Source organism: Panthera onca, chromosome B1 (genome assembly GCF_046562875.1).
Source record: "Panthera onca isolate mPanOnc1 chromosome B1, mPanOnc1 haplotype 2, whole genome shotgun sequence".
Classification (NCBI taxonomy): Eukaryota; Metazoa; Chordata; class Mammalia; order Carnivora; family Felidae; genus Panthera; species Panthera onca.
In genome coordinates, this window is record NC_138342.1 from 35,102,873 (window position 1) to 35,122,897 (window position 20,025).

Sequence of the window (20,025 nt, forward strand, 5' to 3'; positions counted from 1 at the left end):
AGTTTAAGGAATTTGAAGATGTTTAAGACATGAGTCCCAGTCTCAAGGAACTTTCCTAATTGAAGAAGCAAAAGCATGCATCAGATAATAAGGAAACGATAGTTCAGGATACAGTGTTCACAAACCATTATGATGAATTGTTACGCTTGCTTTGTCATATCAATAGTATAGTCCAAGAAATCAATGAGCCAGAAGATAAAACAGCCCATCAAAGTTTCACAAAACAGAGATTTTAATGTGTTAAAGAAGAATTAAAACCTTTGAATAGTCATAATAGGTAAACGCATTTTAGGTAGGAAGAGAGTAAGAGCACAAGTTCAGAGACAAGAAAGAACAAGCCATGTTTAAGGGGCATTGAATAGAACTGTTGGACTATAATGGAGATTCTGAATGGTGAGTGGTTGCAGCTAAGATTAAAAAGGTATAAAAAAAAAAAAAAAAAGGGAGGGGTGCCCAGGTGGCTCGGTTGGGTGAGCGTCCGACTTCGGCTCAGGTCATGATTTGCAGCTCATGGGTTCGAGCCCCGCATCGGGCTCTGTGCTGACAGCTCAGAGCCTGGAGCCTGCCTCGGATTCTGTGTCTCCCTCTCTCTCTGCCCCTAACCCACTCACATTCTGTCTCTGTCTCTCTCAAAAATAAACAAACATTAAAAAAAAAAAAGGTATATTGGAGCTATGTCATAAAACTTCTTGGATTTCAGGATAACAAGTTTGGAATTTATCTTTTAGATGTATGGGAATGATGGTTTGGGCATGATCGTATTCTTCTGATAGATTTGTGCAAAATAGAGAGGAAAAATTGAGGAAGCGGGGAAATATTTTAATGAATCACTGTAATGTTCAGGAATGGAGACTTAAATGATACAGTAAGTTATGCATGACGATCTCAGAAATTAGAGTAAATCTGAAATGAATAGCTGTCTTCAGTAGTTTGTTAGATCTGTTAGAGACTAATGTTAACATAGTTTTTGTTTTTAAATTTAAAGTAAATTTATTGTGTGGGGTGCCTGGGTGGCTCAGTCAGTTAAGCCTCCAACTTTGGCTCAGGGCGTGATCTCACAGTTCGTGGGTTTGAGCCCCACGTCGGGCTCTGTGCTGACAGCTCAGAGCGTGGAGCCTGCTTCTGATTCTGTGTCTCCTTCTCTCTCTGTCCCTCCCCACTCACACTCTGGCTCTCTCTCTCTTTCCTCTCTCTCTCTCTCAAAGATAACATTAAAAAATAAAATCATTGTGTAGTAGAATTCATCAGAAATACAATGAGTGTATTAGCACAATCCCTATTGTATTTTCACAAGCGAAGTAAAAAGAACTGAAATTGAATGCTGGTCTCCATCATTCTCCAGGTGTGTAACTTTAGGCAAGTTGTTTAAATTTTAATTTCTTCATTGGTAGAGAAGAACAGCTCCTGGGGGTGAAATGAAGTAATGTTTTAAAAGAGCTTAGATTCTGTTATATATATTTTTTTAATTGTTTAATTTTATTTAAATCCAAGCTAGGTAACATATAGTGTAGTAATGGTTTCAGGAAGATTGTTATGTTCTTAATACATAGTTTATTTTCCTTTTTCTGTGATTCTGATAGTCCTTTGAGGGGCTTTTATGCTCTGTTAGACAATGTCTTACAGTACTTCCTAAAACAGAGCTTACTTTAGACACAGATTCTTTTTTTTTTTTTTTTTTTTAAGTTTATTTCTTTATTTTGAGAGAGAGAGAGATAGGGCATGAGTTGGGGAAGGGTGGATAGAGAGAGGGAGACAGACCATCCCAAGCAGGCTCAGTGCTCAGTGTGGAGCCCAGTGTGGAGATTGATCTTACAAGTGCGAGATCACAACTGCAAGATCACGACCTGAGCAGGTATCAGGAGTCGGATGCTTAACCGACTGAGCCACCCAGGTGCCCACAGACATAGATTCTTAATGAGTCCCTAGTCACCAGTAAACCTTCAGTTTTACTTGATTCCATGAATGTTTGTCCTTTTTCTTTCTGGTTCATGTGTTCATTTCAGATACTATCTTCGAGTTCCCTGCCCTAATATCCACTTTTCATGAGCAGATTTTTCTCTGCTTCTTTATACCCTCTTCATCTCCCATTTTCTCCGCATAGCCTTAAATTGGATTAACACACAGATTTAGAAGTGTCCCGTGGGATAAAAAAGAAACGGATAGCAGAGGATCCAGGTAACGCAAATATGTGTTAGTAAACATTTTCAGAGATCTCCCATAAGCACGTAAAACAAATCAAAACAGTAGAAAGGTAATGGGAAATATTTGAGCTTATAAACATTGATAAACATCCTATAAAACTATATTTTCTATGCTACACTTTTTTTTGTTAGGGATTTTGAGACTATATTTGCCAGTTGTACCATATTCACTTAACGATATTCATTCTCAAGTTAGTGGTTTCAGTCCTTTGTAGATTGGCCAGCCACCAGCCACATCTGACTGTATGAATACAAATTAATTAAAACCCATAAAATGTATAACTCTGTTCCTGAGTCATATTAACCAGTTTCACGTGCTTGAAAGCCAGTGTGGCTGATGGTCACTGTATTGGACAGCACAGATGGACATTTCATCATCGCTAACACTTCTGTTGTCAGTGCTGCTCCAAAGGAGCTCTGTGACTTGGTATAGATTATGCCAGAGATAGAGCCAGGAGTGAAAGAACTTGCCTTGTGACTAGAACAAGCCATGACCTCTTTAGGCCTCATCTGTAATCTGAGAGGTTTGACTAGAGTATTTTCAAGGTGCCTTCTAGTTTTATTTGAGTCATTTATTCAGAAGACAGTGATTGTGTGTTGGTGATAACAACTTTATGTAGGATTAAAGTACCTGCTTTGTAGAGACTTGGAGCTGAGTGAATTACACAGCTGAGTAGGTCAATGTGATGATGACGGCTCTGTGAAAGCTCAGAAAACTGAGGGAGGCAGTTGAGAATTCACTGAAGAGGTGGTAATAGAAGTCAGGTCTTTTGAAGTCTGGTACGTGGGTGCCTGAGAGGGCATGTTGCTTGAATTAAGAAGTGTATAGGGGAGTCATGAAGATCTGTGCCTAGAAGGGTAAGACAGGGACTAGAGCATGAAAGGGTTTGGATTTTATTTCAAGAGAGGAAGAGCATTTGAAGTTCATATTGTGGAGAGTTTGGGAACATGATACAATCTGATTTAGAAATATTCCAGAAGATGTATTACAGGCTCCCCAAGAAGACAAAAGGACTGATTTGGAGACTGATTAGTCCAGAGCCTGAACTAATTCCATGGTAAAATAAAAAGGGGATACATTTGAAAGATATTTAGGAGGTAGGAAGTTAGGGGTTAGGGAAGAAGACCAAGATAAGGAAGCCCTCAAGTTTCTGGCCCGGGAACCTAGGAGAGTTGTGTGTAATGGGTCTGTCCCAAAGATAGACACAAGAAGGACAGGTGTTTGGATAAATGTGCGTCTTTCCAAATTTTCTTCCTGCTTTTGTGTAAGAGCATGTTACATCCTATTTTAAAACAATTTTTACTTTTTCCTAACCAGCAAAATAACCCTGAAGATACAGAAAGGTAGAACACAATTGTCTTTATGTAGAATGAGTCAGCACATAAGTGAAAATTCAAAAATGAATAGTCAAGAATTACTTGTGATGATTCAAAATCTCTTAAAAATTACGGTTCAGCCAACATACATGATTTTGTGTCTGCTAGCGTGTACAATACATGTGTGATGTGTCCAGTATGTGATAAGGGGTCCTTTGGAGGCAGCAAGCACAGTTTAAAGTCCACAGCCTCTTTGGAAATAAATGTACAACATAACTGGGATATAGGAGTCATGGCAGAGAGTGGGAGGAGACGAAGCAGAAATTTCAATTAAGACCAGGAGGGCGGGGGTACCTGAGTGGCTTAGTTGGGTAAGCGTCCAACTTCAGCTCAGGTCATGATGTCATAGTTTGCGGGTTCAAGTGCCGCATTGGGCTCTGTGCTGACAGCCCGGAACTTGGAGTCTGCTTCAGATTCTGTGTCTCCCTCTCTCTCTGCCCCTCCCCTGCTTGCACGTGCGCTCTCTCTCTCTGTCTCTCTCAAAAATAAACAAACATTAGGACTAGGAGGGCATTAGATATTAAGGAGTTGGACTTCAATCTGAAGGTAAATAAGCTGGTTTGATGAGTGGAGTGATCCAACTGGGAAATGGCCTTCATTGAACATCTTCTGTGTTGTCTCATTTAAATAATCACACCATGACTGACTTCAGCAAGTACATATTCCTATTTTATAGATGGGAAAGCTCTGAGAGGCATTACGTGTAAGGCAGTAGTTTAAGGAAAATGGTAGGTGGGATTGCCCATGGTATATAATTTTCACTTCCTTGCTCTCTTTTTTTAGAACTAGTTGAGTTTACCTAAGGTAATATGAAGATGATGTGACTCTACTATTAAGAAGATATAAATCACTCCTAATCCCAGCCCTCAGAGATAACCATTTATTAGGTGCTTTTGTTAAATGAACTCCCTCAACCCCCCTCCCCCATACACACAAACAAGACACAAATGTTGATTTTCAGAATTTTATTTTGTGTATTTCCTACACATTGTAGTTAATTCTTTTACCTCAGATTTTTTTTTTTTTTAATGTTTTATTTATTTTTGAGACAGAGACAGAGCACGAATGGGGGAGGGTCAGAGAGGGAGACACAGAATCTAAAGCAGGCTCCAGGCTCCGAGCTGTCAGCACAGAGCCTGAGGCGGGGCTGGAACTCACAGACCACCACGAGATCATGACCTGAGCCTGAGCCACCCAGGTGCCCCTACCTCAGATTCTTTAATGGCTGTGGGAAATGCCTTCATCAGCATTTGCTTTGTATTCTTTTTCCTTTGGTTTCTGAAAGAAAACTATTTTATCTTGCAGGACCTTGTTCAATGAACTGAGGATTGTTGTTGAACATGTGATAATGAAACCTGCTTGCCCACTGTTTGTGAGAAGACTTTGTCTCCAGAGTATTGCTTTTATAAGCAGACTGGCACCAACAGTTGCGTAGTCTAACATCCAGCTAAGTTATATATAATATAAATAAGCATTATTAGCAGTTGGTACTTCTGCTAGGGGTTGTTAATTCCAGGTGTAAAACTGACCTCAGTCCAATTTACATAATTTACATAAATGCATATCAATGGAAAAGTAATCATTTTTCTGGCATGTTAAATCAAGCCTTTGAAAAAAATTCCCTGAGAAAATTTTACTCTTCTGTGTTAATGATTAAGGAAGTTTCTATCGTGTGATAAATGTATCAAAAATTTTTTTAAATGCTGCTGTGCCTTTATCATGAAGTACATTTATTTCTCTTGTAAAAGTAGCTTTAAAATTTCTTTCAACCTAATGGGTACCCTGAATTTATATCTGGCATGATTTCATCATGGTAATATTAACATACATGAATTCATTATATTTTGAGACAGTATTCTTTTGCCATTCAGTAATTTTGGTTGATGATTTTAAAAGAAGCATTTACCACTGTATTTAATTTCAAATTGTTACTAATTGATTTTGTGCTGCTTTGTTAGGGTTTATTTTGGATGTACCATTATGAGAGAAATTCTGCATGCATCTTATGCTCTGACCTTCCAGAATTTTATTTCCATAATTACTTAATGTGGCTTTGAATATTTTTTAGAAAGGCTGAACTGTTAAGCTTATTAGCCAACTGGGGTAAATATCTGGGGTCACAACTGTTTTACATTGGAAAGCAGTAGTTCCACAGCTTTCCTTGCAGAGATCCGTAAAGTCACCTTTCTCAAATAGGAAACACTTTTACAAATGTGGACATGTAGAATATTAGCATCGATATAGTTTCTAGAATTACCTAGATGAGACTCTTGACTGCCAGTTCTCTCGGTTTCTTAGGCTTGAATTTAACAGGCAGTGGCAGCAGTTCAGATGTGTTTTGAAAGGAATGTAACTGGAGATTGAACATATGCCTGTGCCTGGTGTCTGTTCTGAAATAATAATGAAGATTATCCTGTAGACTACATACTTACCCATGAAATCTGATTTAAAAGGTTAGATGGAGAGGTTTATAGGTAAGATAATTGGTTGGGGATGGGGCTGGAGAGGACTTGGGGGGGGGGGGGAGGGAATAGTGTGTATTTTAATTTCATAACGCATAGGTAAAATTGGGAGTATAATATGTTAAATCCTGTTTGTTGAGCTGCCGTCAACTTCTTTATAAAATTCATTCTGATCTTTATTACTGTTGCATGATTGGGAATGTTTAAAACACTGCAAAAATTTTAGTACACAGTAATGTAATGGTTTTTGTAACCAGTTTTCTTCTGTCTGCACGTAATTGGATTTCTCAGATAAATTCATTAGTAACTTGTCAGTAACAGTTTTCAGTTTTTCAGCTTTCCTATCTCTGGAAATATGAGATCTACTTGATAGCTCAACTGTAGCCAACTTTTTTTGTATTTTTGTAATATTTATCTACTAAGTTAGAAAAGCAACCTCATGAAATACAGTTGATTGAGTGGATGGGTGGGTGGGTGTGTGGCTAGCCTCATTATCATTATATATATATAATCTGATGGTTTTAAGAACTAATTTTCTAGAGCAATAAAGTGGCTATAATGTTAAGTAAACAGTATATTATGATTTCTAATGATGTCTTTAAGAATTAAGTCTTGAATTATATCAAGAAATTTTGGCAGCTGAAGGTATATTTATTTTTAAGTTACTGGTTTTTTGTCTACAATTTTTTTTTAATCTGGAGATAATTTTAGATTTATAGAAGAGTTAAAAAAATAGTACAGAGAGTTCTTGTCTACCTTTCACTCAGCTTCCCCTTATCCTAAATCTTACAACATTTATCAGAACTAAGAAATTAGCCTTGGAGCAATACCATTAAAGTATAGAACTCATCAGATTTCACTATTTTTTCCATTTATTAATTTTCTTTTAATGAGCTGTTTTTACTCTGATTGTCTTTTACTTTTAATGACCAATAAGTATGCCTTTGAGTTTTTGCTCTTCAGTTTGGAAATTACTGTTGGTGAAAAAGATTTCTCTAAAGGAAATGATTTCATGTTGGTCTTAACAAAAAGAATTTTAACAGTAAAACTTATAATTTAGAATATTCTGTGCTTTAAAAGGTGAGCCTTTTAATCACATAACAGGATTCTATTTCTGATATGCTCCTATTGGACTGTTCTTTAAAGGAAGGCTTGATTTTTAAATAAAAAACTCATGAAAAAGTAAATTTTACAATTTGAGCATTACTAGATGTTTAGTTTGCATGAGCTTGTAGCTAGGAATTCTGCAATATGAATATGTAGAACCAACTGATTTGGCATCTGAAATTACAGCATAATATGTACACCTATCAAATTAAAATTAAGGAAATAAAGTAGCAGTATATGGAATGAATGAAGTAGGAGAAACTGTAGCATAGGTGAACCTATTTTTACTTTCAGGTTTGAAAAAGTTGCATTAACATCCAGAATATCTAATTCTTTAGGAAGTGGTGTGGTGCTGTTGTCCTTCTAGCACTTTTTGAATTGAACCCTCTTGGACAGGTGGAAACCTAACACAAAACCTACTTTTGTTAGAACAAGAATTCTGTGTTCCTTTTGTATATTTAATTCCTCATGAATTTAAACTCTGTTTCGTAATCAGTCCAAAGAGAAATTTCTTAAATCATAGTTTGTATTTAAATTTTCTTGCAATACAATTCACCAAAGTAGATGCTCCTGGAAGGAAGGAAGTAATTAAATTTAGATATTTAGAAACTTCCCTTACAGGGAAAATCAAGGCATGCTGATACTATACCAGAAGTTAGGAAAGACTTAGGAGGTCTATTTTATACTCTGAATTGTAAAGCTATCTGAATACTCTTTCTAAAAATCACGATGAAAAATTCTGAGTAGGCTTGTATGTTTAGTATATGAATATTAATCATTTTGGAAAGGAAAATGAGTGTATATGTGGTTAAGGTAAGTGGGACCGGGAGACTTAGTTTTTTTTTTAAGTTTGAGATCAGAGTGAATGAAATTAGTTTTGAGGGATTGTGGTTAAAGACTCCTATTTAATCCTGAGGAATTTATTTTGATTAATATAGTGATTCTGAAACACTTCTCCCACTCATGCCCACCCAAATCCCCCTAGGATCTGCTAGCCTCAAAGCCACCCAAATTTAGACTAATTTTGATTCTTAATTCTGTAATGAAAACCTCAAAGGAGAAAGTAACCACCGACAGTTATGTATATATATGATCAGTAGGTGGCACTCTTTCTTCAAGTAGCCCCGCCCCCACAGTTGTTTCACAGCCCCTGGTGGCCTGTAAAACTAAGTGGCCTGTAAAACTAAGGACCCGAATTCCATGGCCCTTTTTAATACGTAATTACTCAGAACTCAACAAATATTTTCCAAATATGAGTACATTTAAAAAATAATTGAGATGTTGAAAAGCTGGAAGTAGTACCCTGTTAATGTTTGCTTTCTGGCTAAATGATAATATAGGCCACAATTGGGAGTGGCCTTATTCAGGTCATGGGCTCTGTTTTGTTTTTTTCTTTACAAAGAGTGCCTAAATCAACCTAAATACACCAGTTATAAAATTGTTCTTTTTGTTCGTTCACCTTCATTGTCAGGTGTGTAGAAGAATGGTACTTAAAATTTTTCCGTGGTCATTTTGTAGGTATACAAGGTATATCCAGTTCAGCTTCTTAAAATTTAGAGTTTTCACAGTAATATAAAAGCATATTGAGAATTTGGGTTATCGTATCAACAGTGGTACCTAGATTTGTAAATTGAGTTGCAGAGACAACTGGTTTCTCTGTAAACCTTATTGGAATTTCTCTAGGATTAGGAGAAATCTGCACAGGCTAAATGACAGTGTAGTTCAGTAGATAGTATACCAAAGGCATGTGTTTATAAATCCAGGAGGTCCTTTCCAGGGTTTGTTTTAATGAGCAGTCCTCTTCTAATATTCAGAGAGGAAAGTTGTTATTGGATCTGGTATTAAGGATAAGAAAGGAGCTGCTAAAAGTTTGGAAGGATTCTTGGTAGTAATTATTCTAGGACATGTGTATCTTCTAAGGTGGTATTCAGGTGGATTCTTAGAAGGAACCCCGTTTTTCCTGTGTGAGGGATCAGCTCTGGAGTGCTCTTTCTCTGGTGCAGTGCAAATAGGACAACTGACTGCATTGAGTTTGAGCTGATGTGACAGGAGATAAAGTGCAGTATTTTTAAAATCTGAAGGAGATTGTTTCTTAGAAAAGTGATAAGAAGAAAATTGAAAGATACTTCTGCTGGAATCTAAAAATTAACTCCTGTTAGAGGAGAAGAAAAGGCTCAAGAGTTGGTTCACATTTTCCTTTATAGACTTCTTAAAGCCAACTTTTTGATAGGCTCAGTCCTTTTAAACTAACTCTTTGTTTTTCTTGGTTCATGACAGTTGGATTCCAAATTTTCTTTTGTACCTTTAAAATAGAACAATTGCTTTTGACAGGAATTTTTGCTTACATATAAGTTTGTAAGTTGAGACCAAATGGGCAAAGTGTTGGGCAGGTAACATTTGTAATGTGTTTATATTGGAACAAATGTAAAAGGGTCACAAAGATTAGAAAGAGTCATAAAGAACTGCTTGATTTATAAATGCAGTAGTTCTGGTGCTTCATATAATGGGATATATTGAACTAAAACATTTGTATATATAGTATGTCAGCATTTCTTAGTTACTTCTCTTGAATCCATTTTTAATATCTGATACTGTACAGGTTGGGGAGTTCTACTCTTCAGGCCAATACTATCCAGACTGTGTAAATTTATAAAATAAATTGAAAAATTCATCATTCTCCTATATTCAAGACCAGCGCACATAAATGCTAATGTAGGGCTCAGAGGGGAAATATATTTCTCCTGAATATTTGAGAAAATGTGAAGTCCTTTCAAGAAAATCTAATAAACATAATAATCATAGCCTGCTGACACTAAGGAAAAAGGACCTCATTCGCTCTTTCTTTTATGCAGCGATTTACTGGTCCCTACTGATTTCCAAATTGGATCACTGTAGTAAATTATCTATGCTGGTACCTGTGAAAGTAAGCCCTGGGATCCATATTTGTTTTGTGTTCTGCTTAAATCAGCAAGAATGATAAATTTGATGGTGTGAAATTGGAAGTGTCAAGGGCTTTCTTTGGTGATTGAGCAAAACGATGTCTCCACTTTAATTTATTGTGACCCTTTTTCACTCTATGTGCTTTGTATATCTAATATTTATTTCAATACAAATTAAATTCTTGTTCCTTCATCTGTATTGTTATATATCTAAGATTTTATTGATGTAAAAAATCAAATTGTGTAATAAAAATCTCTCTGGATTTAAGCAGATTTGAAAATGTTATGTTGCAAAAAAACATTTACAGTTAGAATTCAGCTTTCCATTGCGCTTCATTGCCTTATTGTTAGAGTAAGGTGAATTTGAACATTTCTTTTGTCCTCAGCTCATCACAAATAATAGAAATGCTGTAATTTTGTGGTCTAAGGTAAAACTGGAAAAAAAAAAGAAAAATTTTAGTGGATCTCTCAACTGTTTGCTTGTTTCTGTACTTTTTTGTGTAGTGAAATTTATAGCCTAGTGGGTAAATTATTTATATAACCCTAACATTATGTACAATATACAACATAGCCAAAGTTCTAAATCAACACATGATAATATAGAAGAATGTATTTTCCTTCTAAAGGTGTGTAGAATTGGCAGGTATTTTTTGTGGCAATTTAAACTACTTGTACTAAGCAAAACACTGTACAAGTCAGTAGTTTATGGTATTTTTTTGGTTGAATTCTTCAAATTTGGTTCTCTACAACCATTACAACCAAGAGTTTCAAGAGTAATAGACCATTTCATTTAAATACCAAACCAAAAACCCTCAAGACAAAGAATTGAAACTTGCAGTGAACTGGAATAAAATAGATGTATTTTTTCATCATTAACTCATAGAAGATACAGTTGTATATGCAGATTTCTCTGATCTGAAAAAATAGTCCTTGATGCTGTGAACTACCAGATTCATGTTTTACAGTTCACTTTAGTAATATCCAAAAGCATATAGTTCATCTTCTGAAGTGTGTAGAAATTATTCTTTTTTATTCCCTTATCTAAAAAGCTAACTTTCCTTTTGGGGCTTATAGTACTTTGGGCTTATTTTGAATTAATATTTCGTATGTGAATTTCATATTCCTCTTTCCCAAGGACAGTCCTCAATTTAAAAAAGCAAAAGAACATTTCTTAATCAATATTGGAACAGGGTGCCTGGCTGGCTCATTTGGTAGAGAGTGTGACTCTTGATCTTGGGGTTGCATGTTTGAGCCCCACATTGGGTACAGAGATTATTTTTTAAAAAAGTAAAGTTTTTAGAAAAATTGGGGACAGCTTTTAGAAAAATATTTTAATTTTATATGGGTATATTGCTGGGAATAAAATATTTTTGGGGAGTAATTAAACATTTACTGTAATAATTAGAACCTACCGGAGGGTTTGTTTGTTTATGCCCTTTAATATTGTAAAGTCAAAGGATCTGTAAGCCTTATTACTATTTGGGTTTTTAGGTTCATTGTGGTTGCTCTAAAATGGTTTTGTGGCTAAACTTAGATATAGATATATTTATATAGCACTAATATACTTTCAATAACATCAGTATTTTTTAACCCTTTGACATTAAAATGCTCAAGTAACTTTGAAGCAGGTTAATAAAATCATTTTTATTCTGTCATCTATATACTGGGAGTTACCAGATTCTCAAATTTTAAAACATTAGAATTTTATTTTGATTACACGCAAACTGCCCCCTAGTGGCAAATTTTCTGAAAAACTGTAATGGCTCTCATTTTGCATGTAATAAAAATCATGGTGGGGGGAGGCATAGCTTGACTCCTGATTTTATTTCCAGTTGGTTTTTACATTAAACACTATTTAAGGTTATGAAGAGATTCTTACTCATGATTTTAACCTTTCAATCCTATAAAGAGTTTGTGGACCAGTATCATTGGTTAATAATTACTGTTTCAAGATGTCTAAGTGAGCTAATGAATTTTTTCACTGTATTTATGAGACAGTAGAGACACTACTGTTTGTCTCTGTTTTAAGACTGAGAAACTAAACTGGTAGTTTATTCCTCACTGGTAATTTGTGAAGGAAATCATTAGAATACAACCTCATTTGAGACCACGCTCTCTGAATGTACATTTTTATAGTCTAAGTGTATAGTCTAAGGAAACACAGCCTGTGGCTGTTCTTTGTGATACCATTATAATTGGGGTATTCATATAGTTCTGTTTTTCAAAGTTTGTGGAATAAACCATTCAATTCTTAGGAGATACTTCCATGCATTTGCTATTTGCCCCACCTCAGAAGGTCATTGTAGACACTTGTCACATGTCTTCAAAGTTTTGAGCAAGGATAACAGGAGATATACTCCTAGTGAATGAACATTTTTTTTGTTTATCAGTAATGATGCTCTTACAAATGGATCTCCTCCCATGCCAAGAAAAAAGAAAGCATTACATGACATGACCATCTACACCAGATACTCGTTTTGGTTTTTTTCCTTGAAATGTCATCACTCCCAGACATCAGTAGAACTTAGCACTGGTTAAGTATTTTACTGTCATTTTTTGTATAATCTTATTGATAAGATTGTTTAGCCCATCCCCTGTATTGTCACATTCTGTTATCACTCACCATTATGTGGAATTTACAAAAAGCCCTTTGAAAATACAAAAGCAAGTTTGGGTTGTAATTAACCACTTAGTAAATCTGATTATAAATTATGGTGCAAAGTCACATAGAATGTTTTGAAGATTTTTTTTCCTGAATGTTGAACAAGGCTCTTAAAAAGAAACAAATGTTCAGGATCCCAGGTTTTCATCGAAGTGTTTACTATTACCCACAGAAAATAAACTGAAAGGATAATGCGACGCGTGCCAACATACATAGGAGTTCTGACAAGAGTAGATGAAGTCGATGAAGGACTGCTGGGAGCAATGGGAAGACTAAACTGAGCAGGAAGGCACATGAACGCCTCTCAAGGCGTTCAAATTTAAAAAATTTAACACTCCCAGTCTCACACTGTGGGCCCAGTTCAGCCTGTGGTCTTCCTGGCCAGTACATACTTTAATAGTGAAAGACTCTGTCCCAAACCTTCTTTGACTTCCTGCCTTGGGAAATAGGGCCAGATTACATTAATGCCAAGAACTCATTTCTTTTGCTGAGATCCTTTCCCATCTCTTTCCCTGTGCTCCATCCTTGTTATAGACCTTGTCCCTGACCCACATCCCTTTTGGTAGAGAAAATACTGAAGTTTGAGCCATGCAAGTCTTCAATCTTATTCATACTCCCTTGCCAACAATTTTCAATTTTGACCAGAGATAGGAAGGGAAAGGAGACTGGGCATCTTTCAAGTAGGGGGAGAACCTCAGGCCCCTGTGGCCTAAGGCTTAGTTCCTTTCCCCATTTGTCTGAGGTACAGAAAGACAAACCAGGAGAAGGAACTTCTCTCTGAGGCCTAGAGCTCAGCTTACGTGAAAATCCCCCAGCACCTTTGGAAGGCATATGGATAAACCATCATTCCACAGATGCCTCTATATTTTCCTTTATTCTGAACTTAGTCTTTATTTCCCTTTTTCTCTAAGTACCTTGGGACATCTCATGAACCTTTCTTTTGGTAGTGTCCTTAGTACTTGCTCCATTGTTCCATTACATTTACCCTGCAAAACCTCAACCTCCAAAAATAACCCCTCCCCCACTTCTCTCTCATAGCGTTCTCTATTTTGCCTTTCCACGTATACTGTTACATCTTTTAAACTTATTCCCTTCTCTCAAATAAATTTAAAAAAAAGGGGGGGGGGGATGGGAAACTAATGGGATGCAGGGGACAGGAAAAGATCGGGGAGAAGGGATGGTTAGAGAGAAGGAGATGGTGGAGAGGTGAGGAGCCTTAGAAATGGGACTGCTGTCTATCCAAGGTGGACTCTGTGATAACGATCTGATAAGAGATGCCATGGGAAAAATAAATAAATGCTGTGCCATATCCTCTTAGCTCTTTTCAAAACCTCTCCAGTTTTCTTTTTGGTTGATGGATTCAACCAACTTACCAGCACAGTGTAAAGCATGATCAAGCATGTGCAAATATATACATCAGGCATAAGGTCAGAAAGTCCACAAATGGTAGTTACAGTCTTGAGATATTCTTAGTTTCCCGGGTCCTCAATTTCCCCATTTGTAGAATGTGGCCAATAGAGAATTATTTTAAGGATTGAAGGGAGCATATTTGTACACTGTAGCAGTTTGGGCAAATAGCTACGTTGTATATGCTTCTCATTTTACTTTAGGAGATTCTGGGACTCTTGGAATTTAAAAAACTTCCTTCCAGTTAGTGTTCAGTTAAATCTTGCCTTATCCTGTTTTTTTAAGTCAACACCTTTCTGGGCAAAAAAGAAAGTGGACTTGTTAAGAGAATCCTCCACCCCATTAAAATACAAAGTCTTATGTTGACATTTAGATTTTTTTTTTTTTTTTTTTTTTTACTCTCACAATTCCAGGGATATAAAGATTCATGCAAGGGACAGAAAGTAAAAATGCTATGACCATAGCAAATCAGCTTCTGGAATTGTGAGAGCTCTCTCCACAAGTACATCTTCAAAATCAGTAAATGATTAAAAGTTCTCTCTAAAACATGCTCCTTGTAAACTATCCCAAATGAATGCATGAGAAGGATGCAAAAATAGCCTAAGAAATGCTCAAAACTAAGTTTATCTGTGACATGTGGAGAATGAGGCCCAGAATTACAATTCTTTCTTCTTTAGGGAATCTGCCAGAAATTGGGAGTGACTTCATTTATCCCAAGGGTGACACCTCAAAGTTGTGGAGATGAGACCATAATCATTGGAAAAGGCAGTAGAGCATGGCCAAGCTCTGGGCCTCTGGAAGCCTGACAGACCGGGTTGCAGTCAATTCTCAGCCCTGTGATTGGTTTCTCCTATAAAATGGGGTTACTGGGGCGCCTGGATGGCTCAGTCGGTTGAGTGTCTGACTTTGGCTCAGGTATTGATCTCACAGTCCATGGGTTTGAGCCCCACGTTGGGCCCTGTGCTGACAGCTCAGAATCTGGAGCTTGCTTCTGATTCTGTGTTTCCCTCTCTCTCTCTGCCCCTTCTCCCCTCATACACTCTCTCTCTCTCTTAAAAGTAAACGTTAAAAAAAAATTTTTTTTAATGGGGTTACTAAGACCCCATGCATTGTGAGACGATAAAATGAGCTCCAGCAGTGTTTAGCACAGTGCTTCACACACAAGGGCTTAAAACATTTTTGCCATCGTGATCATCATCATCTAGAATTTAGAAGAGTTCTGTGGAGTGCTTTATTGAATAACTTGAGTAGTTAACATAATTCCCATTTAACTATATCCCAAGCAGAAAATAGCTATTATTACTTTCCAGGTAGTGTTTAGTAATCATTGATGTTTGTATCAGTGGCCACCTCCCATTTTCTCCCCCACCCAGGTTCTATAAAATTTTCAGTTGTCAAGAGGTTACATGAATTGTGACAGAGCACAGAATCAGATTTCAGTAGTAACTACTTCATACAGATCTGTGACCTTGGGTAATGTATTTAACCACGCTTCACATCTTTTCTCTTTTGAAAAGTAGGTAGTAATACAGGATCAAAATCATTATGTATGATGGGACAGAGTTTTCTTCTCTGCCACTCCCTCCCATTTTCTAGAATGTTTATTTTAATTTTTTAAATGTTTGTTTTTGAGAGACAGTCAGTGTGACCCATGAGAGGCACAGAGAGAAGGAGACACAGGTTCCAGGCTCTGAGCTGTCAGCACAGAGCCCGATGCGGGGCTGGAACTCATGAACTGAGAGATCATGACCTGAGCCAAAGTTGGACGCCTAACTGACTGATCCACCCAGTTGCCCCTAGAATGTTGTATTTTAAGGCTACATTATTAGAAGGGTGTTTTAAAAATAACGTTACCTAACATAGTGAAGGAGAAAAAGTAACAATGTATTGAGGAAAGATCTAATTGCATTCAATATTTTATCTGGGAGTTAAACTCCCATAAGGTCTTGCCCCTTCTTCATGCATACTCAAGTTCTGGAATCTGCCCACAACAATAATAGAAGTAGTTGGAGCAGAAAAAGACAGCATCCTTTGGAGGCAAGACCCGAGAAAAACCAGCTGAGATTCTAAGGAAAGAGTGAGTATATCAAAAAAACTAGGAGGGACGCCTGGGTGGTCCATCCAGTTAAGCGGCTCTTGATCTCAGCTCAAGTCTTAATCTCAGGGTAATGAGTTCAAGCCCTGTATTGGGCTCCATGCTGGGTGTGGTGCCTTCTTTAAAAAAATAAATAAATAAATAAAAAGGACTAAGGGACTGTATGGAGAAGCAATAGAAAGACAATGCAAAGTACAAATGCAAGCCATGTATGTAATTTTAAATTATCTAGCAGCACATTAAAAACAGTAAAAAGAAATGTGAAATTAATTTTTGTAATGTTTTATTTAATCCCCTATATCCAAAATAATATTCAGCTGTTAATAATTATTAATATATTTTACATTCTTTTTTTCATATTAAGTCTTTGAAATCCAGTGTATTTTTTATTCTTATAGCACATCTCAATTCAGAGTAGCCATATATCAAATACTTACTCTCTGTATATGACTAGTGGCTACTTGATTGGACAATGCAGGTATTGAAGGTATGAAGGAGATTGTAAGAGATTCACTGGTGAACGTGGCATTGGCACATGTTGCTCCCCCAGAGTCTAGGAGTATGACTCCATGGCTGTGAACGGAGTTGAGGGGCCTGAATAGGGTATAAAACGACTAATCTCTGCTGGCTTGTGGACTTTGTGTGGTTTAGATTACATGGCCTGAAAGTGAAGTTGGGATTGAACATTCTTTGGGGTTTTGTGTGTATGTTAAATTGGCCAACATTAAGACTGTTCTAGATTAAACCACCCTTCTTTTCCATAATAGGGTGTATTAATCTACTCAGGCTGCCAAAACAAAATACCATTGACTGGATGGCTTAAACAACACAATTTCTCAGATTTCTCAGGCTGGGAAGGCCAAGGTCAAGGTGCCAGCAAGGTAGATTTCATTCTGAGGCCTTTTCTCTTGGCTTGTAGATAGCCACCATCTCACTGTATGTTCAGGTGTGTGTACGTGTAGAAAATGAAATATCTTTGTCTTCCTCTTATAAGCCCACCGGTCCTATGGGCTTAGGGCTTGCCTTTATGATTTAACCTTAATTACCTCCTAATACAGTCACATTGGGGGTTAGGACTGCAACATAAGAATTTGTGGAGTGAGGGGGCGGGGGAAACAATTCTGTCCACAGCATATGGACTTAGCGTTTAAGATACAGATGTAGATAATATTTCACGACTAAGAAATAAAAGTGAAACCTGGGAGATGGTAGAATGCCACCTTGTAGTGTAGCTGTGGTACAGCACTTTCATCTGTGAGTTAAAGGATCTGGGGCCATGTTCAAGGCTGGCTCTCCAGGAGCTGACCCGAGGCAAGTCACTTATGTTTCTAGATTTCAGTTTCCATATCTGTAAAACAGGGAATTACCGTTCTCTTGAAGTGGTTGTGAGTTTAAATAATGGTGGTTAGAGTGCTTTGTAAACTCTAGTGCTATGTGAATTTTTGGTGATGTTATCAAATTACCATGTCCTACACATAGTAAGTACTGAAAAAAAATTTTTTTAAGGTTTTTAAGTAATCTCTACACCCAACGTGGGCCTCGAACTTGCAACCCTGAGATCAAGAATCGCTTTCTCTACCCGACTGAGTCAGCCAGGCGCCCCCACTGAAAACATGGTTTAAATGACTTCAACACAGTAATGATGACATACATCATTACATCTGTCAGATAGTGTTAATGCTAAAGCTCTGTATTAATGCAAGAGGGTTTCTACTACCACCACTGTTGAGAATACATATATTTCTGCCTTTTGATTCTTAGAAAACACATTATGTTACATATGCTAATTCTATATGTCAGAAGCATTAAGTCATCAGAATTTCCGCAAACCAACCTGTCAATAAATGGTGTCAGTTATACCTTCAAAATATATCCAGAATCGGACTGTTTCTCTTCACCCGCCTCCGTTACCACCATGGACCAAACCATCTTCATCTGTCACCTCGCTTGTGACAGTAGGTTCCTCATTTTTCTCTTGTTTTCTGCTTTTAACTGTTTCCTTCTCATATGTCTGTTTTCATTGCAGCAAACAATCTTACGTGTCTCCTCTGCTGAAAACCTTCAATGTTCCCACTCTCAAAAGCCCCTGCAGTAACCTGCCAGCACCTATTGGATCACTCTCCTCTTGGTCCTCAGCTGCTACTACTTTTCCCCGTGTTCAGTGTTCCAGCCACACTGGTTTCCTTGCTCTTCCTGGAACGTGCCAAGTACACTCCTGCTCACGGGCACAAGTACTCTTTGTGTCCCTTCTACTTAGAATGCGGACCTAGATACCCATTTGATTCCTTCCTTTACATCCTTCAGATCTTTATTCAAATGTCATCTTGGTCAGAGCTTTCCTGACTGCCCTATTTAAATGTGCTACACCTCACCCCTGGCATTTCTCCTCCTTACCTGCTTTCCTTTTCTCTATGGCACTTCTTGTCTTGTGATGCTTATCATATGGTATATAGCATTATCATATATTTATTTTATCATCTGTCTCCCCTACCAGAGTGTGAGTTTTATTAGGATAAGAATCTGTTCCTGTTTTATTGCATTGCTAAAAGCCAGTTCCTAGAACATAGATTGCACTCAATAAATACACGGTGAATGTTTGAAACAAAATCCACCCTAGTTGAACAGAAAAGGATCCTTTTTCAAAGGAAAAAATCTGGAAGTAGAGAATCAAGCTTGGAAGCTATAGAACCAGGAATGATATAGTTTCCATCGGAGACAGTCATCACTATTGTGGGGTTACGCGCCAGAACTTCTGTCCCCACTACCTGTGAAAGCTGCATATATCTTGGCCTCACACCTCTTCCCTTGCACAAAATGTATTCCATGAGATGCCTTGCTTTTCCCATCACTTTTTTCAAATGGATGTCTCTGTCACATCTGTGGGCCCTAGCTGCAAGGGGGCCTGGAAAAGCAAGTTCCAGCTTTCTATCCTGGGGAGGTGGACCCACAAGGTCGGAAATTCCCCCAGATACTGGAATTACATCAAAGATATGCTGGGTAGACAGAAAGCACAATAAATGTCCTTTACTGGTACTGAACTCTACCAACCATTAAAAAGTTCCAGGGGCACCTGGCTGTCTGAAGAGAGTTTATGACTCTTGATCTTGGGGTCATGGGTTTGAGCCTCACAGTGGGTGTAGAGATTACTTAAAAACAAACAAACAGGGGCGCCTGGGTGGCGCAGTCGGTTAAGCGTCCGACTTCAGCCAGGTCACGATCTCGCGGTCTGTGAGTTCGAGCCCCGCGTCGGGCTCTGGGCTGATGGCTCGGAGCCTGGAGCCTGTTTCTCATTCTGTGTCTCCCTCTCTCTCTGCCCCTCCCCCGTTCATGCTCTGTCTCTCTCTGTCCCAAAAATAAATAAAAAACGTTGAAAAAAAAAAATTTAAAAAAAACAAACAAACAAAAAAAAAAAACCTTAAAAAAATTGCAAAAGAATTTAATAAAAAAAATTCCATGTCAAGAGAACTGAATTTAGATAGAAACTTTATTTTTAATCTAGAATTTTTTTTTCTTTTTTTTTTTTTCTTTTAATTAGAAGCAATTCCTAAAACTGCCCCAACATGGCAAGTAACTGTTCCATACAAACACACGCATATGCTTGGAAGGAGCAACCCCGCAAAGAGGTGTGCTCTAGCAAGGAAGGTCAGGGCCACTGTTGGCAGCCCCTCCACAGCCAGCCCAGGGTCCTGTGGGCAGAGCAGGCCAGTGGGCATGAGGAATCCTGGGGGTGGGGGTACTCAGCCAATGGCTTTGGGGTGGCTGGAATTGGTTTCTA

The 20,025-nt window shown here is 37.6% G+C and overlaps 1 protein-coding gene and 1 long non-coding RNA gene across 4 annotated transcripts in view; one reads left to right on the plus strand and one right to left on the minus strand.

Moving 5' to 3' along the window:
• The window catches only part of TMEM33 (transmembrane protein 33), a 33,688-nt gene extending 14,274 nt beyond the window's left edge, over window positions 1-19,414 (plus strand). For 2 of the 3 annotated variants that reach the window (XM_060655151.3, XM_060655152.3), the window contains exon 8: window positions 4,884-19,414. In XM_060655151.3, coding sequence (XP_060511134.1) covers window positions 4,884-5,013 — 130 coding nt within the window. In that variant the 3' untranslated portion in view covers window positions 5,014-19,414. The remainder of the gene's footprint in view (window positions 1-4,883) is intronic. The other variant, XM_060655153.3, reaches the window with a different exon arrangement.
• LOC132692576 (uncharacterized) lies at window positions 1,263-3,934 on the minus strand. The gene is made up of 3 exons (XR_009616441.1): window positions 3,873-3,934; window positions 2,833-3,051; window positions 1,263-1,404 (listed from the first exon to the last, which is right to left on the minus strand). It is a non-coding gene; the product is annotated as an uncharacterized LOC132692576 (long non-coding RNA).
• Window positions 19,415-20,025: the final 611 nt, after the last annotated feature.